The 20,000-nt window shown below is 38.8% G+C and overlaps 2 protein-coding genes across 10 annotated transcripts; both read right to left on the bottom strand.

The window, feature by feature from the left end:
- Nucleotides 1-497: 497 nt before the first annotated feature.
- Nucleotides 498-16,056, bottom strand: LOC111473128 (defensin-like protein 5). 9 transcript variants are annotated; one of them, XR_002715547.1, is made up of 5 exons: nucleotides 16,018-16,056; nucleotides 3,291-3,376; nucleotides 2,437-2,509; nucleotides 894-1,094; nucleotides 498-793 (listed from the first exon to the last, which is right to left on the bottom strand). XR_002715547.1 is itself a non-coding variant. In XM_023118702.1 (2 exons), exons 1-2 carry the CDS (start codon nucleotides 955-957, stop codon nucleotides 615-617), a joined length of 243 nt encoding a protein of 80 aa, XP_022974470.1. In that variant the 5' UTR covers nucleotides 958-1,094; the 3' UTR covers nucleotides 498-614. The 9 variants fall into 9 exon arrangements, 1 of the variants encoding a protein (XP_022974470.1); XR_002715550.1 differs by lacking the exon at nucleotides 2,437-2,509 and adding an exon at nucleotides 15,655-15,694 and having other exon boundaries at nucleotides 3,291-3,343; nucleotides 16,018-16,052; XR_002715548.1 differs by lacking the exon at nucleotides 16,018-16,056 and adding an exon at nucleotides 3,656-3,694.
- LOC111473131 (defensin-like protein 5) lies at nucleotides 12,304-12,796 on the bottom strand. Its single transcript, XM_023118704.1, has 2 exons — nucleotides 12,700-12,796; nucleotides 12,304-12,599 (listed from the first exon to the last, which is right to left on the bottom strand). Exons 1-2 carry the CDS (start codon nucleotides 12,761-12,763, stop codon nucleotides 12,421-12,423), a joined length of 243 nt encoding a protein of 80 aa, XP_022974472.1. The 5' UTR covers nucleotides 12,764-12,796; the 3' UTR covers nucleotides 12,304-12,420.
- Nucleotides 16,057-20,000: the final 3,944 nt, after the last annotated feature.

The following is a 20,000-nucleotide window of genomic DNA, read 5'->3' on the forward strand; positions in this document are numbered from 1 at the left end:
CTGCTGGTACGATGATGAAACATGCAAGGTGGGGTGGTGTCGGGTGCCTTTGGGCGTGCGACATGAGCCTAGTTGAGCACGGAATGTTGCAATGTTGCCTTGTAAATGGGAATCTCTAGTGTTTGGACTATGGATGGCTGCTGGTACGATGATGAAACATGCAAGGTGGGGTGGTGTCGGGTGCCTTTGGGCGTGCGACATGAGCCTAGTTGAGCACGGAATGTTGCAATGTTGCCTTGTAAATGGGAATCTCTAGTGTTTGGACTATGGATGGCTGCTGGTACGATGATGAAACATGCAAGGTGAGGTGGTGTCGGGTGCCTTTGGGCGTGCGGCATGAACCTCGTTGAGTGTGTGACGTTGTGGTGATGCTCTGCCAGCCTTGGGCCAGCCCTATGTTTTGAACAGGTGGTGTCGGGAAGCTTTGAACCTGATTGCATCAATTTACGCAACTAACGAAGCTTGTGATTCTATCAATTTGAACTTGCGAGTTGAGATAAAAATTATAAAATGGAAGAAGGAAGCTTTGATTAGTAAACATGTTGTGCAATTCAGTAGAATTGGAGTCGCTTATTACATTCAGATAGCAACAACTGTGGTGAATTACAAACCCATTAAAGCATGGACTCAGCACATTGCTTCGTACAAGTGCATTTATCACCCGAGCAAAATCCGTCATCCCACTTCTCAAAAGAAATGCAAAGTTCAGCACATGTTGCTGCAATGCACGGTCCTATAAATGCATCGCTGTGCTTATAGCATGTCCGCCCCTCTGTCTGCACCACCATCCATCCTGCAATAGTAACACAAACTTATTCATACAAACAAAAACCTTCTTTTTAATACTATCTGTCAATCTAAATCAACATGGAGAAGGAGGAAGGATCAAGTACCAGAAGTAAGGGCTAGGAAGATGAACACCACAATTTTGAGATTTCTCAAGCTTTGTCCCGCCATTCTTTTCTTCTCTTATTCCTTGCTACAATGGAATGTTTGTTTCTTCTCTTATTCCTTGCTACAATGGAATGTTTGGATATCAGTTCCCCATTTTATATCTGTGAAACGCCTCATCTTTGTAACGTCTTCTTGATTTCCTTGCGATTTCAAGGAAAGAATAATCACGTTTTGTAACGTCTATACTGGCCGTTCTTGATTTAAAAGGAAGTTGTTTTATTTTATTCTTGTCTAGTCATGCGGTTAACATTGGTCTAAATTATACTATTATTAAAAGTAACCTATTTCTTAAATACAAATTTAAAGCATGAGCATAACCTTCTTAGTATTAATTATCTTTCATAATCTGTATAAAAGGTAGGAATTTAGGTGTACTATTGTTATACCTCTTTTCATATGCGAGAAATTTAAGATGATAAACGCAACGATTAGCATGTAGTATAACCCGGTTTATAAAATCTTGAACTGGAAAGCTTAAGTTTTATACTGTTTGATTATGGTTTTTGTGATGGTTAAAGATTACCGTTTAATTGGTGGTGTGAAATTCAGTTGTTGATTAGCATAGTCTAAGTCATGAGAATGTTGAACCGTGGGAGGTCTTAAGAGGTTCTTGATTCTTGGCTAAGGTAACTTACTCGCTTCTTGTTCCTTCGTGGCCCTAGACTACTCTTCATGGTAGACCATAAAAGTCACTAGCTCGGTGCATACTTAAATATGTCATCCTGCAAATCTTTTTGGTACCCATAACTTCTCTTCTAGGTGAGGGAAACTTGAGGCCAAACATGACATCCTGCAAAGGAAACATGGTGCAGGTCATCCCACCTAGAAGAGGAATTTTTTGGCCTTAGAAAGCACCGCTTGATGCAAGGTCATAGGTCACTTTGGGCATGGTTAGAGTATTACCTAGCATTCTTGTGTTTTTTAGTTTGGGGACCTTGGTCCCTCGTCCTTGAGTGGTACCTAGCATTCTTCTTACTTGGGTAGTTGTAAAGCCTGTGTGGTGTTGTTCTTGATCCTCAATCTTGTAAGTTTCTAATGTTCATAATTTCTTAGGGCATAAGTTGTAACTTTCATTTGTAATCATATGAACCCATCTTAGCGTAAGTTGTTCTATTAGGTCATAGATTCCTAGGGAGTTCTTTCTACCCATATCCTACCCATATCCTAACCATATTCTTTTATCAATCTCTCATATCCATAGCACTTCGAGGCGTAACCTAACCTTAATGTTTCGTGAATACATCTTACTTCTATCGTTACATTACATTTAGTGCATCCTTCTCGTATCATATATCAAACATATCATTGAACACATCACACCATAAATATTATCATACAATTCTCATATTATAGCATAACATAAACATAATATAAGCATATTGATTCACAGATAATTCACACATATCAGTATATATGACACGTGCAGAATCACAGGCACATGTCAACATCAAATATAACCATGCCGATAGTAAGGCCACTTACCTGGTTAACTTAAGTTGTTGTCACGAATATATCCTTAATAAAAGTTCGATTATGTCCTTTGAAATCCGTAAACCTATTTGAGCCCATGACATCAATTTCAAGTTTGAATACTATAAAATTATTACTTGGGTCTACTCTTATATTTACTTTTTTCTGTATTTAGTTTATGCTTTTTTATTTAGTTTATGTTTTAATTACAGAATCTTCCTTTTTTTTTAATGGGTATTTACTCTGTTGCCTTCTAATTTTGTTCTCATGTATTCCAAATTTATAGTAGATCCCTATTTCCAAATCTTTCCTTATCTTGGTGTTTCCTTTTGTTCACAAATTTTCTTGGTCATTTTATTTTTAATCTATTCATTTGCTACGGATATAAATTTAATCTAATATTACTAATATAACGTGATTTACTAGAATTCGTATAAATAACTGACATTTAGTTTCTTAACTCAAAACTAAACAATGAAAATCTAACTATAATTGGCTATGATTTCTTAAAAAAAACTAAAAAGAATAGGATAAAAGAAAACGAAGATTTAATATATACCTTATTGTTCAAATCTATCTTCACTTAAATCTCCCATGAATCTATTTCTTTATTTATTTCATTATTTATATATATATATATACATATATATATATATATATTTGGCTATTAGAGCAGAGTTCATCTAGTCGGTTATTTTAACGTAGCCTAATTCCCGAGCATTTTGATCGATTTAGGGCGTTAACTCATGGTTCTTTGAGCTTTTCTTTCATATATCCAAAATTCATATTTGTTTTAGGGTTCATATGGAAATCCAAGCGATTCCTACAAGTATTTCGTAACAAAAAAGTGCAAGGTGGCTACTTACCTCGTTGTCGACGTTCGGGACCTCTGTTCATGATCTTCCGATACCTGAATTACCTTAAATTTTCTTCCACAGACTCCTTATTGTGTCTAGTTTTGGAACCATAAAGATTTTTCTGAGAACCATTCTGGAAGGGGGTTAAATTTTAGAAAAATCGTGGGGTCGAGTTTTTGGTTGACATGGCCGGTTCAACTGAACTGGCCACGTCATCGTCTTCTTCCTCCAGACGGGAAGAAGACGTGCGTGATCTTTCGCGCCACCGTCTGAAAGTCGCCCTCCCTAGCTCCGATCACGCCGTTTCTCCCCTCGAGTTCTTCATGAAACTTAAAGAGGGTATTACAAGGAAGAGCTATGGATTGATTTCATACCTTTTCGTGAATCGTAGCCTAAGATATTCGCTTCCAAAGTTCGTCCAAAATATAATTTCTCGCTGGAGTAAAAACAAAGGATTTCTTATTGGGTAGCCGATTCTAAGGGTTTTCAAGGCTCGATTTCTTCATGGAACTTCTTCCTTATTCTTTCCTCAAGCTTAAGAAATTGGTTTCGAGGAACATCTTTTAGTGTGGGACCTTAATTTTGAGAAATCACCCTCGGTCTGCAAGTTACATGACACCTCCGATTTTCAATCTCTTAGGTATCTTGTTCTTAGACGTTTCAGCTCTTGATTCCTTCATCAAAGTTACTCATCTTTTTCCTCTTAAGCTAAAGGAATCCTTAATTTGAAGGAAAAGAGGTCATAGATAGGAATTCGACACTTACCCACAATTTGAACGTGAAACGAATTTTCTTCAATTGGAAACTTTTCTGAGGTTATTTCTCTTCGTGGTCTTCAACGAAAACATTCCTTGAAGGTGCAGAAACTTATTGAGATCATTCTTGCTCGACGAATTTTGTGTATCCTCTTATTTGAATTTTGAGTTTTCCTTGAAGCTCTTTAATGGCAGATTGGATTGGGGGAATGGTTTCTAGGCACTTTCCGAACCCTATTCCTTCATAGCACTTGTGGGTAATATTGTTTAGAAACTATAGGAACATCGAGGCTACAGTCACCTTCTTGTCGTCAGTACAAGTGGTTGTGGCTTTGAAGTACTGTTCGACATCAAAGATGAAGTTTTCCAACTCTTTGGCATCCCGATTCCCTTTAAAGGCTCTAGGATCTGGGAATCTTAGTTTGTTGGACCCTGTATTAGTTTGCCCAGCCGTGACGTTCTCCATGGCTTTCATGGTCACTTCAATTCGAGTGCCCATGGAGGCCATCCTTTCTTGGATGTCGCCGATTGTTGTTCTGAATTCATCAGCTAATCCATTGAACAAGCTCATCATTGTATTTTGTAGCATGTCGAACTCTTCGCCACGTCTCTCCTTGTGCGTGACAGAGCTATCCAGACTACCAAATGGTTTTGGGCTGCTCGTAGGAGCAACTCTTTTTTCTAGCGAGGTCACTCGAAACATCAATTCTGCGATTGGCAACCCATCCAGGCGGTTGCCCATTGCGTCGATTTCTACGACTTTCTCACTCAATTCGGTCACCCGTGCGACATTTCCTCCTCTATTAGCGTAAGCCGATCGGCTTGTGCTTTGGGTGTCGACTTTGTTGCCGACATGGTTTCGGTCTTTACTGTGTCACGGAGCTAACAAAGCTCTGATACCACTTGACACAATCGCACTTTTAAAGGCAGCGGACTAACGATTGTGCGGTACTCACTTTCCAACGACAAGTGAGCTAAGCCAATTTGTTCTTGCGTCGCCTACGGCCAAGCGACGTATGATCGAGCCTCTAGCCTCGGTTTTGAAAGAAGGTTTTAGAAAACGAGGGTAGAGAGAGATTTTAGAAAGAGAGATTTTTGAAAGAGACGTTATATAAGCAAGCAAGAGAGAGATAACAACGGCTTAGCATATATAACCTTGGGTAGGGAGAAGTTGACAACTAGTCATATCCCCGTATAGTACATTCTGAGGCATTTCATGTCTAGCAGGCCTAAACATGATATTTTTTAGGCGTCATACGTCCTAGAACTACAAAAGTAAAAACACTAGAATGAAAAGACATGACAAGGGTTTGGCTTGCCATAGGCATGCGGCCATGGGCAACACGCCCTAGACGAGCATGACCGTGACACTCACCTCGCACACCCCCGCACGCTCACCCCGCACGCCCTCGTGCACTCACCACTCGCACACGCCAAGCCCCATCCTATGCTATGTGCGATACATGTCCTACCAACAGCATATCAAAAGTGTTGGATTTTACCTCCATAAAAAAAAACATCACACCTAATGCCTATGAAGCGTGAGTGCACGTATAAAGCCTTGAAGGTTAGCCCCTATAACAATTCATCACACCGAACATCCGTGGAAATTAAGATAAGCAAAAGAAAAAATAGTTAATTGTGAAAGTACATGTGGAGTGGTCGGTTTGTTGTAATTGTTTTCTTGGGAGCTAAGCAACATGAAAGAATGATTCCCACAAAATTTCAGATTTTTTTTGACAACTCTAGCTATTTTTTCTAATTTCCTATTACTTAATATTTAAAAACTCATTAAAAAAATTGGTTGGTTGAAAAATTATGAAACTTGATTTATAGATCCATTAGAATGTCCCATTAATGAATCAATCGAGTTCATGGAAAAAAACAATCTAAAACTTGAATTATTTGACCGTATGATGGCTCAGAAAAATCATATCTATGTCTGGCAGACCAAAAATGCCTCAAAATGTGCTATATAGGGCGGTGACTAGTCTGCATGGACTGGGCACGGGGGTACCCCCTATATCTTCCGCCACCCCCACGCCCCAAGCACTATGCGCCGCACATGGGCATATGCTTGGGTCGTCGAGGTTGTGGTCGGAGGTCGAGGGCGGTTGACGGCGGTGGTGCGATGGCGAAATGCGCACGGTGGGGCAGTGTCAGAACGTTCCCGTGCGCTCGCCAGCCCCGCCCATCCCCTCGCGTGTGCCCCGCTCGCTTGCCCCTGCGTGCGCTCTCTCACGCCCCTCCCCGCCAGTGTGCTCACGCGCGTGCGTGCCCCCCGTCAACGTGCTCCCGCGCGCGCCCCCCACCCTACCAGCATGCTCCCACGCGCGCGCCCCCCAGCCAGCATGTTCCCGCGTGCGCATGCCCCTTGCCCCGCCCCGCCCTGCCAGCGTTCTCCCGCGCGCCACGTCCTGGCCCCGCCCGCGTTCCACTGTGCGCGCGCCCGTGCCCACCCATCCATCACCCATTAATTGTGAAAGTACATGTGGAGTGATCAGTTTGTTGTAATTTTTTTTCTGGGAGCTAAGAAACATGAAAACATGATTCCCACAAAATTTCAGATTTTTTTTGACAACTCTAGCTATTTTTTCTAATTTCTTATTATTTAATATTTAAAAATTCATTAAAAAAAATTGGTTGGTTGAAAAATTATGAAACTTGGTTTGTAGATCCATTAGAATGTCCCATTCATGAATCAATCGAGTTCCTGGAAAAAAACATTGTAAAACTCGAGATATTCGACCGTATGACGCCTCAGAAAAATCGTGTCTAGGCCTGGCAGACCAAAAATGCCTCAAAATGTACTATATAGGGGGGTGACTAGTCTGCATGGGCTGGCCACCGGGGCGCCCCCTATATCCTCCGCCACCCCCACGCCCCAAGCACTATGCGCCGCACATGGGCATATGCTTGGGTCGTCGAGGTTGTGGTCAGAGGTCGAGGGCGGTTGACGGCGGTGGTGCGATGGCGGAATGCGCACGGTGGGGCAGTGTCAGAACGTTCCCGTGCGCTCACCAGCCCCGCCCATCCCCTCGCGTGCGCCCCGCTCGCTTGCCCCTGCATGAGCTCTTTCACGCCCCTCCCCGCCAGCGTGCTCACGCGTGTGCGTGCCCCCCGCCAACGTCCTCCCGCGCGCGCCCCCCACCCCACCAGCGTGCTCCCACGCGCGCGCCCCCCAGCCAGCGTGTTCCCGCGCATGCCCCTTGCCCCGCCCCGCCCTGCCAGCGTTCTCCCGCGCGCCACGTCCTGGCCCCGCCCGCGTTCTATTGTGCGCGCGCCCGTGCCCGCCCATCCATCACCCATTAATTGTGAAAGTACATGTGGAGTGATCAGTTTGTTGTAATTTTTTTTTCTGGGAGCTAAGAAACATGAAAACATGATTCCCACAAAATTTCAGATTTTTTTTGACAACTCTAGCTATTTTTTCTAATTTCTTATTATTTAATATTTAAAAATTCATTAAAAAAATTAGTTGGTTGAAAAATTATGAAACTTGATTTATAGATCCATTAGAATGTCCAATTCATGAATCAATCGAGTTCATGGAAAAAAATATTCTAAAACTTGATATATTTGGCCATATGATGACTTAGAAAAATCGTATCTAGGCCTGACAGACCAAAAATGCCTCAAAATGTACTATATAGGGGGGTGACTAGTCTGCATGGGCTGGGCACGGGGGTACCCCCTATATCTTCTGCCACCCCCACGCCCCAAGCACTATGTGACCCATGTGGGCATATGCTTGGGGTGTAGGGGTGGTGGTTGGCGGACGAGGGCGGTTGATGGCGGTGGTGCGGTGGCGAAACTTGCACGGTGAGGTAGTGTCGGGTGCGCCTTTGGGCGTGCAACATGAGTCTTGTTGAGAATGGAATGTTGCGATGTTGCCTTCTAACTTGGGCTGGCTAGATGGTTGATGGCTGGTACGATGATGAAACATGCAAGGTGGGGTGGAGTAGGGTGCCTTTGTGGTGATGCTCGGCCAGCCTTGGGCCAGCCCTATGATTTGAAGGCGTGTGGTGCAAGAACATGTTCGGCTGGTTGGAATCAGGTGCCTTTGAGCGTGCGACATGAGCCTCGTTGAGCACGGAATGTTGCAATGTTGCCTTGTAAATGGGAATCTCTAGTGTTTGGACTATGGATGGCTGCTGGTACGATGATGAAACATGCAAGGTGAGGTGGTGTCGGGTGCCTTTGGGCGTGCGGCATGAACCTCGTTGAGTGTGTGACGTTGTGGTGATGCTCTGCCAGCCTTGGGCCAGCCCTATGTTTTGAAGGCGTGTGGTGCCAGAACATGTTCGGCTGGTTGGAATCGGGTGCCTTTGGGCGTGCGACATGAGCCTCGTTGAGCACGGAATGTTGCAATGTTGCCTTGTAAATGGGAATCTCTAGTGTTTGGACTATGGATGGCTGCTGGTACGATGATGAAACATGCAAGGTGGGGTGGAGCTGGGTGCCTTCAGGCGTGCCGCATGAACCTCGTTGAATGTGGGACGTTGTTGTGGTATGCCTCCCTTCCTTAGGCTAGCCCTTTGTTTTGAAGGCTGCGTGGTGGCATAACATGCTTGGTGGGGCGGTGTCAAATGACTTTGGGCGTGCGACATGAGACTTGTTGAGCATGGAATGTGGCCTTCTAACTTGGGCTGACTTGAGGATGGTTGATGGTTGGTACGACGACAAAGCATGCAAGGTGGGGTGGAGTTGGATGCCTTCGGGCGTCCAACATGAACCTCGTTGAGCGTGTGACGTTGTGGTGACGCCATTGGGCCATCCTTGGGCCAGCCCCACATTTTGAAGGTGGTGTGTTGGCAGAACATGCATGGTGGGGCATAAAGGTAGTTTACGTCACTTCAGAATTTGAGGATGTCCAACACATGCGTTGTTGCAAAACCCCAAGAAATTAGAACGTCGTTCAAAATTATGTCTATTTGTAGGATACCCCAAAGAGACGAAAGGTGATTTGTTTTATGACCTTCAAGAAAATAGAGTGTTTGTATCAACAATTGCTACATTCTTAGAGGAAGACCACGTAAGAAATCATCAACCTCGCAGCAAACTAGTATTAAGTGAGATTTCTAAAGAAGCTACTGATAAAACAACAAGAGTTGTTGATCAAGCTGGTCCTTCAACAAGAGTTGTTGATGAAGCTGACATTTCTGGTCAATCACATCCTTCTCAAGAGTTGAGAATGCCTTGACGTAGTGGGAGGGTTATAACTCAACCCGATCGTTACTTGGGTTTGACAGAAACTCAAGTCATCATACCTGATGATGACATTGAGGATCCATTCACCTATAAACAAGCAATGAATGATAAAGATAGAGATCAGTGGATTAAAGTCATGAATCTTGAAATAGAGTCAATGTACTTCAATTCAGCTTTGAAACTTGCAGATCAACCAGATGGGGAGAAACCTATTGGTTGCAAATGGATCTATAAGAGGAAACGAGACCAAACCGGTAAGGTACAGATCTTTAAAGCTCAACTAGTAGCAAAGGGTTATACCCAAAGAGAGGGGGTGGACTATGAAGAAACCTTCTCTCCTGTTGCTATGCTTAAATCGATTAGAATACTCTTGTCTATTGCCACATTTTATGATTATGAAATTTGACAAATAGATGTTAAGACAGCCTTTCTAAACGGAAATCTTGAAGAGAGTATCTATATGGCTCAACTAGAGGGGTTCATTGAACAGGATCACGAGCAAAGGGTTTGCAAGCTTAAAAGATCCATTTATGGGTTGAAGCAAGCATCTCGATCCTGGAATATAAAGTTTGATACTGCGATCAAATCTTATGGTTTTAAACAGAATGTTGACGAACCTTGTGTTTATAAAAGGATAGTCAACTCTACAGTAGCTTTCCTGGTGTTGTACGTTGACAATATCTTACTCATTGGAAATGATGTGGGATTTCTATCTGACATTAAGCATTGGCTAGCGACACAATTCCAAATGAAAGATTTGGGAGAGACTCGGTTTGTTCTTGGAATCCAAATTGTTCAGAATCTTAAGAAAAATCACTAGCATTCTCTCAGGCATCGTACATCGACAAAATATTGATTCGATATAAGATGTAGGACTTCAAGAAAGAATTATTATCTTTCAGGCATAAAGTTCATTTGTTGAAGGAACAAAGTCCTAAGAAACCTCAAGAAGTTGAGGATATGAGACACATTCCCTATGCATCAGCAGTCGGTAGTCTGATGTATGCCATGCTGTGTACCCGACCCGACGTATGCTGTTCTATGGGAATTGTCAGCAGATATCAATCCAATCCGGGACGTGCTCATTGAACTGTCGTTAAGAATATCCTCAAGTATCTTAGGAGAACGAGGGACTATATGCTAATGTACGGTGCTAAGGATCTGATCTTTAGCACCGTACACTGACTCAAATTTTCAGACCGATGTAAATTCGAGGAAATCGACATCAGGGTCTGTCTTCACTCTGAACGGAGGAGCAATAATATGGAGAAGCAATAATATGGAGAAGCATACAACAAGGTTGCATTGCTGATTCCACCATGGAGGCTGAGTATGTTGCTGCTTGTGAAGCAGCGAAAGAATTTGTATGGCTTAGAAAGTTCTTAACTGATTTGGAAGTCGTTATAGATATGCTTCTTCTCGTCACTCTTTATTGTGATAACAGTGGAGCAGTTGCAAATTCAAAAGAACCAAGAAGCCATAAGTGAGGAAAACATATTGAGCGCAAATATCATCTCATAAGGGAGATTGTGCAACGAGGAGATGTGATCGTCACACAAATAGCTTCAGAGAACAACATTGCTGATCCATTTACAAAACCCCTCACGGCTAAAGTGTTTGAATGGCACCTAGTGAGTCTAGGACTACGAGTTATGTAATCTAGGGCAAGTGGGAGAAAATGCATGAGTATGTGATGACCTAGTTTATTGTATTTATGTCTTTCTCTCTACTCAATGTTATAAAACCCCACTGGAGTTTTAGTCCAAGTGGGAGTTTGTTGGGTTTTATGTCCTAAAACTCATGGTTTGTAAACAAAAACATAAACTATTTTCAATAAAGTTATTATTGTTGTTTATTCAGTAAAGATTGTTATTGATTAAAGTCAACTTTATGATCATTAATCTAAATCCAATAAACTAAGAACACTCTGGCTATAGTATGATTACGTGAACTATATGTAGAGACATAAGAGTTGATCAAGTTCAAGTATATAGTCAAAATGATCTATAGTATAAGGATAAGGCTGAGTACCTTATTCTGGGACACTATGGATGCGGCTCACTTTTGTATATGATATAAACAATGTGAACACATAAATTGTACATGTGGAGACATGTGAGTGGGGGCGTCCTATGCAATGAGTATTGCATAAGATCGGACCATGAGAAAAATCACTCTCACTTTATAATGTCGTTTACTGTTGAGACTGATTTTCTTTTTATTCGATGACCTAGGTAACTCGATCTTAACCCTGAGCTAACCATGAACTCCTGTTTATTCGAAATTATCCTTAGATTTGCATGAGTGAGAGTGGCTCAAGTTCGCCGACTCAATAGGCCTCTCATTTCAGGGGTAAGACTGGGTAAATGACTGGGACGTGGGGTGCAAGATGGAATTTACTCCTACCCACTTTTAGGGATAGAAGAGAGGTAGTTCCCTTAAGGATAATTCCGTGATGGGATAGGGGTATCCCCCAAATGCATGAACACAACCATCAAATTTTTAGGTTGGGTTAGATTCTCGTGTTTATTTGTTAAAATTTAATTCATAAAGAAAACTATTTATTTATTTTCAAATATTTAATTAAGTTTTACAACTTAGTTTCAATATATATTTCTTAAAATAACGGATAAAAATAATTAGGAGGGTTTAAGAATAAACAATAAAAAAATAATTACAAATTAATTATATATATTGAATTAAATTTTAAAAATTGTTTTGAGTTCCCAAATTTTGAGTTCTCAAAATTAAAAATTTTTAATTTGTAGTTGAGCTCATATTTGTTCTCCTCCCCAATTTGTTTTATTTGGGAAAGAAACAAATATGAAGCTCATGAGTGTAAACAATTTTTTTTTTCTTTTCTAAAAATTATTAAATGATTTCTTTAAAAAAATAAAAAATTAAATGATTAAGAAATGCCTAATCAATATGACAATGCATAGTTGATTGGAAGAACCAAGAAGGAATAAGGAATCAGGAAGCTTTGAACCTGATTGCATCAATTTACGCAACTAACGAAGCTTGTGATTCTATCAATTTGAACTTGCGAGTTGAGATAAAAATTATAAAATGGAAGAAGGAAGCTTTGATTAGTAAACATGTTGTGCAATTCAGTAGAATTGGAGTCGCTTATTACATTCAGATAGCAACAACTGTGGTGAATTACAAACCCATTAAAGCATGGACTCAGCACATTGCTTCGTACAAGTGCATTTATCACCCGAGCAAAATCCGTCATCCCACTTCTCAAAAGAAATGCAAAGTTCAGCACATGTTGCTGCAATGCACGGTCCTATAAATGCATCGCTGTGCTTATAGCATGTCCGCCCCTCTGTCTGCACCACCATCCATCCTGCAATAGTAACACAAACTTATTCATACAAACAAAAACCTTCTTTTTAATACTATCTGTCAATCTAAATCAACATGGAGAAGGAGGAAGGATCAAGTACCAGAAGTAAGGGCTAGGAAGATGAACACCACAATTTTGAGATTTCTCAAGCTTTGTCCCACCATTCTTTTCTTCTCTTATTCCTTGCTACAATGGAATGTTTGTTTCTTCTCTTATTCCTTGCTCGAATGGAATGTTTGTTTCTTCTCTTATTCCTTGCTACAATGGAATGTTTGGATATCAGTTCCCCATTTTATATCTGTGAAATGCCTCATCTTTGTAACGTCTTCTTGATTTCCTTGCGATTTCAAGGAAAAAATAATCACGTTTTGTAACGTCTATACTGGCCGTTCTTAATTTAAAAGGAAGTTGTTTTATTTTATTCTTGTCTAGTCATGCGGTTAACATTGGTCGATGGACGTAAATTATACTATTGTTAAAAGTAACCTATTTCTTAAATACAAATTTAAAGCATGAGCATAACCTTCTTAGTATTAATTATCTTTCATAATCTGTATAAAAGGTAGGAATTTAGGTGTACTATTGTTATACCTCTTTTCATATGCGAGAAATTTAAGATGATAAACGCAACGATTAGCATGTAGTATAGCCCGGTTTATAAAATCTTGAACTGGAAAGCTTAAGTTTTATACTGTTTGATTATGGTTTTTGTGATGGTTAAAGATTACCGTTTAATTGGTGGTGTGAAATTCAGTTGTTGATATATTCCGTGCATTGAAATGATAAAGATTGCCGATATCAAAAATAGTTTCAAGGATGTGGATTTAGAACCTCGCCTGTTTCCTTGTCGTATTAATTTATAATAAACTTCTTTCCACATTTTTATTTTTTAATATTTTAGTCTCAATTATACAAATACCTAAATATTTTAATTAGTTTTTTATTATGTCAATTATTTTTTAACTGTATTAGAAAAAATTTGATGACATGAAAAATCTAACATTTGTATGTTTGGATTGGATAATAAAATTATTCAAATTGGGTTGAGTTGAAATAAACCATAAATTGAATTGATTTATGAATATTAGTCCAACTAAATCCATCTAAATTTAATTTAGTTTTAAAATATAAAAATATACTTATTTTATTTTTGTTTAATTTCATACCATCTAAATACCTATTCTCAAGGCTTCATGTGTTCCAAGCAGCATAATCTGAATACCTATGCTCAAGGCTTCATGCATTCCAAGTAGCGTAGTCTAAGTCATGAGAATGTTGAACCGTGGGAGGTCTTAAGAGGTTCTTGATTCTTGGCTAAGGTAACTTACTCGCTTCTTGTTCCTTCGTGGCCCTAGACTACTCTTCATGGTAGACCATAAAGGTCACTAGCTTGGTGCATACTTAAATATGTCATCCTGCAAATCTTTTTGGTACCCATAACTTTTCTTCTAGGTGAGGGAAACTTGAGGCCAAACATGACATCCTGCAAAGGAAACATGGTGCAGGTCATCCCACCTAGAAGAGGAATTCTTGGGCCTTAGAAAGCACCGCTTGATGCGAGGTCACTTTGGGCATGGTTAGAGTATTACCTAGCATTCTTGTGTTTTTTAGTTTGGGGACCTTGGTCCCTCGTCCTTGAGTGGTACCTAACATTCTTCTTACTTGGGTAGTTGTAAAGCTTGTGTGGTGTTGTTCTTGGTCCTCAATCTTGTAAGTTTCTAAGGTTCATAATTTCTTGGGGCATAAGTTGTAACTTTCATTTGTAATCATATGAACCCATCTTAGCGTAAGTTGTTCTAGAAGGTCATAGATTCTTAGGGAGTTCTTTCTACCCATATCCTAACCATATTCTTTTATCAATCTCTCATATCCATAGCACTTCGAGGCATAACCTAACCATAATGTTTCGTGAATACATCTTACTTCTATCGTTACATTACATTTAGTGCATCCTTCTCGTATCATATATCAAACATATCATTGAACACATCACACCATAAATATTATCATACAATTCACATATTATAGCATAACATAAACATAATATAAGTATATTGATTCACAGATAATTCACACATATTAGTATATATGACACGTGTAGAACCACAGGTACGTGTGAACATCAAATATAACCATGCCGATAGTAAGGCCGCTTATCTGGTTAACTTAAGTTGTTGTCACGAATATATCCTTAATGAAAGTTCGATTATGTCCTTTGAAATCAGTAAACCTATTTGAGCCCATGACATTAATTTCAAGTTTGAATACTATAAAATTATTACTTGGGTTTATGTTTTAATTACAGAATCTTCCTTTTTTTTAATGGGTATTTACTCTGTTGCCTTCTAATTTTGTTCTCATGTATTCCAAATTTATAGTGGATCCCTATTTCCAAATCTTTCCTTATCTTGGTGTTTCCTTTTGTTCACAAATTTTCTTGGTCATTTTATTTTTAATCTATTCATTTGCTACGGATATAAATTTAATCTAATATTACTAATATAACGTGATTTACTAGAATTCGTATAAATGACTAACATTTAGTTTCTAACTCAAAACTAAACGATTATAATAATTTAATGAAAATCTAACTATAATTGGCTATGATTTCTTAAAAAAAACTAAAAAGAATAGGATAAAAGAAAACGAAGATTTAATATATACCTTATTGTTCAAATCTATCTTCACTTAAATCTCCCATGAATCTCAACTCCATAAAGGCCATTTTCATTTTTTTTATAATTATTTTTATTTCTTTATTTCTTTATTTATTTCATTATTTATGATTTTTTTTTTTGGGCTATTAGAGCAGAGTTCATCTAGACACTTATTTTAACGTTCCCTAATTCCCGAGTATTTTGATCGATTTAGGGCCTTAACTCATGGTTCTTTGAGCTTTTCTTTCATATATCCGAAATTCATACTTGTTTTAGGGTTCATATGGAAATCCAAGCGATTCCTACCAGTATTTCTTAACGAAAAAGTGCAAGGTGGCTATTTACCGCGTTGTCGACGTTCGGGACCTCTGTTCATGATCTTCCTATACCTGAATTACCTTCAATTTTCTTCCACAAACTTCTTATTGTGTCTAGTTTCTGGAACCATAAAGATTTTTCTGAGAACCATTCTAGAAGAGGGTTAAATTTTAGAAAAATCAAGGGGTCAAGTTTTTGGTTGACATGGCTAGTTCAAATTTTAGAAAAATCGAGGGGTCAAGTTTTTGGTTGACATGGCCGGTTCAATTGAACCGGCCACGTCATCGTCTTCTTCCTCCCGACGGGAAGAAGACGTGCGTGATCTTTCGCGCCGCCGTCTAAAACTCGCCCTCCCTAGCTCCGATCACGCCGTTTCTCCGCTCGAGTTCTTCATGAAACTTAAAGAGGGTATTACAAGGAAGAGCTATGGATTGATTTCATACCTTTTCGTGGATCGTAGCCTAAGATATTCGCTTCCAAAGTTCGTCCAAAATATAATTTCTCGCTGGAGTAAAAACAAAGGATTTCTTATTGGGTAGCCGATTCTAAGGGTTTTCAAGGCTCGATTTCTTCATGGAACTTCTTCCTTATTCTTTCCTCAAGCTTAAGAAATTGGTTTCGAGGAACAACTTTGAGTGTGGGACCTTAATTTGAGAAATCACTCTCGGTCTGCAAGTTACATGACACCTCCAATTTTCAATCTCTTAGGTATCTTGTTCTTAGACGTTTCAGCTCTTGATTCCTTCATCAAAGTTACTCATCTTTTTCCTCTTAAGCTAAAGGAATCCTTTATTTGAAGGAAAAGAGGTCATAGATAGGAATTCGACACTTACCCACAATTTGAACACGAAACGAATTTCTTCAATTGGAATCGTTTCTGAGGTTATTTCTCTTCGTGGTCTTCAATGAAAACATTCCTTGAAGGTGCAGAAACTTATTGAGATTGTTCTTGCTCAACGAATTTTGTGTATCCTCTGATTTGAATTTTGAGTTTTCCTTGAAGCTCTTTAATGGCGGATTGGATTGGGGGAATGGTTTCTAGGCACTTTCCGAACCCTATTCCTTCATAGCACTTGTGGGTAATATTGTTTAGAAACTAGAGGAACAAGTTTGAAAGGAAATAGTTGAGAATTGCTCTCAAATTTGGAAGAAACCCGAGAGTAGGAGACCCAAAATCTAAACGCTTATTGCCTACGATTGGGAGCTCTCCCTTGCTCGACTCTTATTCCAAACTATTGCCCCAACTTCAGAATTTATAGGGAAAGCATAAACCGGCATTGGGAGCTCTAGATTCATCGTGAATTATCGGTTGAATTTTCTAGAAAATTCGTCAGAAATATCTACTCCGATCACAGCCTCTCCGACTTTGGTTTTGAATCCTAGCTATTGGATGTGATGATCCGTGAGTTTTCTGAATATATTCAAGTATGGGGGAGATTGAACGGCTGAGAGTCGAGATTTGAAGGATTTTGTGTAGAAGGCATAGTGAAGGATTGGATTTTTAGCAGAATGGCAAATCCGTAATTATCCTTAACTTTAAGGGTATTTTGGTAATTTACCACTTTTCGAATATTTTATTATTATTTTTCCTCCAAAAATCCATAATTTCCATAAAAATTCTTCATTTCTTCTAGGTCATTTCTCACTAGCATCTTGAAATTCCCTCAAGATAAGGAATTAAAAATTAAAAATGTTACTTAGAAATTCGATAAACGACCTTTTTATCCTTTTCGCTTACCAAACTTCATTCTACGAAAATTTTTATAAAAGTCTTTCATTTGCCTCTCTTCGATGGAAGTTTTATTTTTTCAGAATGTATCCTCATTGTGGCCTAGTTCTTTTTCTTGATAGTATTTATTTATAAGAATCATAAGATGGAAAAACAAATGTCAGCCATTGATTCATAAGATGGATGGTTCTTTCTCAACTTTATCTTATTCCATAGGGAACTTTATTATTATTAGTATTTAAAATATAAAAATTTAAGAATATTCTAATTTTAATTGATAAGAAATGACTTTGTGGTAATCCAGCATTCATATATAAATTCTTAAATTTGTTTATGGAAAATATTTTTGTTACACCCGAATAAAGAGGAGGTATATGAATGAAACGAGACACGGTTTAAATGAGAGAAATTATAAAGATAAGATGACTAAAAAAAGAGTTACTATTTGTACCAATGAAGTGCTAAGTTGAGCTATTGTATATTGGGTAATGTAACCGTCCAAGTTTTCCACATTTTTATAAATAATGTTTTATTTCCATTTCTAACCATTCACATACCGTAACGTATGCATATCATATTATAGTCATATCGTTTCATAAACAATTCACATATATTAAATATATGACACGTGCAAAACCACGGGGAACGTATTGACACAACATCAAATCTAACCATGTCGATAGTAAGGCGACTTACCTGATTTGCTCCTATGACATCTTTCTTCACATAAATCTGTTTCTACATGTAAATCTGAGTAATTGTGTACAGGCCACTTTCGTTCTTTAATCAATTCTTTGGCGGTATTTTATGGTAACAAACTGAAGACATCTCTCTTCACGTTAGTCTTCTTCTGCATGATGTAACTTCGTGAAGTCATTTTTGTTCTCTCCATAATTCTGTACACATATATTCTTGGCCAATTTTTAATCGATTCTTTTTTACGAGTAAATCTGCGTAACTGCGTACAGGCCATTTTCTTTCTTTAATCGATTATTTGGCGATCTAATATAAACCTTACTTAAAAAACTGACGACATCTCTCTTCATGTAAATCGGCTTCTATAGACGACATCTCATCACGTAAATCTGCTTCTACAGACGACATCTCTCTTCACGTAAATCTGTTTCCATAGGTAAATCTGCATAACTGCATAAACGTCTTTTTCGTTCTTTAATCGATTATTTAGCGATCTAATATATCTTACTATAACAATATTTTCTTTCCGTTTTTTTTAATTTGATTTTTAGTTTATATTCCAACCTAACCATTTGAAAGGGTTGACTCTCTATCTCGAGTATCTGGTTCCTCGTGATTATTTTTGTTTGGTTGTTTGCGATTTGGATTCTATTATTGTTGACATTAAAATTATGGTAAAGTGCGAAAGCGAATTATATTTATTTGAAAATTAAAATTTTTTATAGGGTCTCGTTGTTCTATTTTTTTTATCACTTTTTTCATGCTCAGGACAAAAGTAAGACCACCTAATTTCCACGTTCGTTATATGTGATGACATGATGTCTACTTACTAGTAAGACCACCTAATTGCCAGTGCTTGTGGCTGCTTCAGTTACTTGTTGTATAGTGAGTCCATTAAGCATAAGATATTTTAATTTCGCAGTGATTAAGTTATATTAAAAAAATCATTGTTGAGCAAAAAAAAAAAAATTATTTTATATAGCAATGAACAACTGGTATAAAATGGAGTAAATTATATTTTGTATATCAAGTTGCTTAATTCCCAAGCGGCATGTCGAAACTCATATTGAAATCCTAACTTCTGAGGTTTTGGCTCGAGGTCCTACATGGCTCTCTTCAAGCTTGTCTTCGATAATTGTGTCGCATCGTTCTCTCGAACTTTGTGTATGCCTCAACTTAGCTTCAATGCACACTAAGATTTCAAGATCCTTAACTTCTGAGGTTTTGGCTCGAGGTCCTACATGGCTCTCTTCAAGCTTGTCTTCGATAATTGTGTCGCATCGTTCTCTCGAACTTTGTGTATGCCTCAACTTAGCTTCAATGCACACTAAGATTTCAAGATCCTAACTTCTGAGGTTTTGGCTCGAGGTCCTACATGGATCTCTTCAAGCTTGTCTTCAATAATTGTGTCGCATCGTTCTCTCGAACTTTGTGTATGCCTTAACTTAGCTTCAATGCACACTAGGATTTTAAGATCCTAACTTCTGAGGTTTTGGCTCGAGGTCCTACATGGCTCTCTTCAAGCTTGTCTTCGATAATTGTATCGCATTGTTCTCTCAAACTTTGTGTATGCCTCAACTTAGCTTCAATGCACACTAAGATTTCAAGAAGTTTGGATTGAGTTTAGAACCTACAGGTACAACGTAATGACTAAAGGCCTTGAGTGGTTAATCTTATGATTTAAGTATGTAAATGAATCTTAGTTAAGTTGTTAGATTATATGGATTTCTATGTAACAGTCTAGATCTACTGCTAGCAGATTTTGTCCTCTTTGGACTTTTCCTTTCGGGCTTCCCCTCAAGACTTTAAAACGCGTATGCTAGGGAAAGGTTTCCACACCCTTATAAATGGTGTTTTTTTCTCCTCCCCAGCCAATGTGAGACATCAGATTCTATTTCTATTGTATTGAAATGAGATCCTCGTTTCATGTCCATCTTTTGCGAAGTTTTAAGTTTTAAGGTGTACTAAAGTTTAGCACAACCTTTTACTCATAGATGGATG

This window comes from Cucurbita maxima, unplaced genomic scaffold (assembly GCF_002738345.1).
Source record: "Cucurbita maxima cultivar Rimu unplaced genomic scaffold, Cmax_1.0 Cma_Scf00104, whole genome shotgun sequence".
NCBI lineage: Eukaryota > Viridiplantae > Streptophyta > Magnoliopsida > Cucurbitales > Cucurbitaceae > Cucurbita > Cucurbita maxima.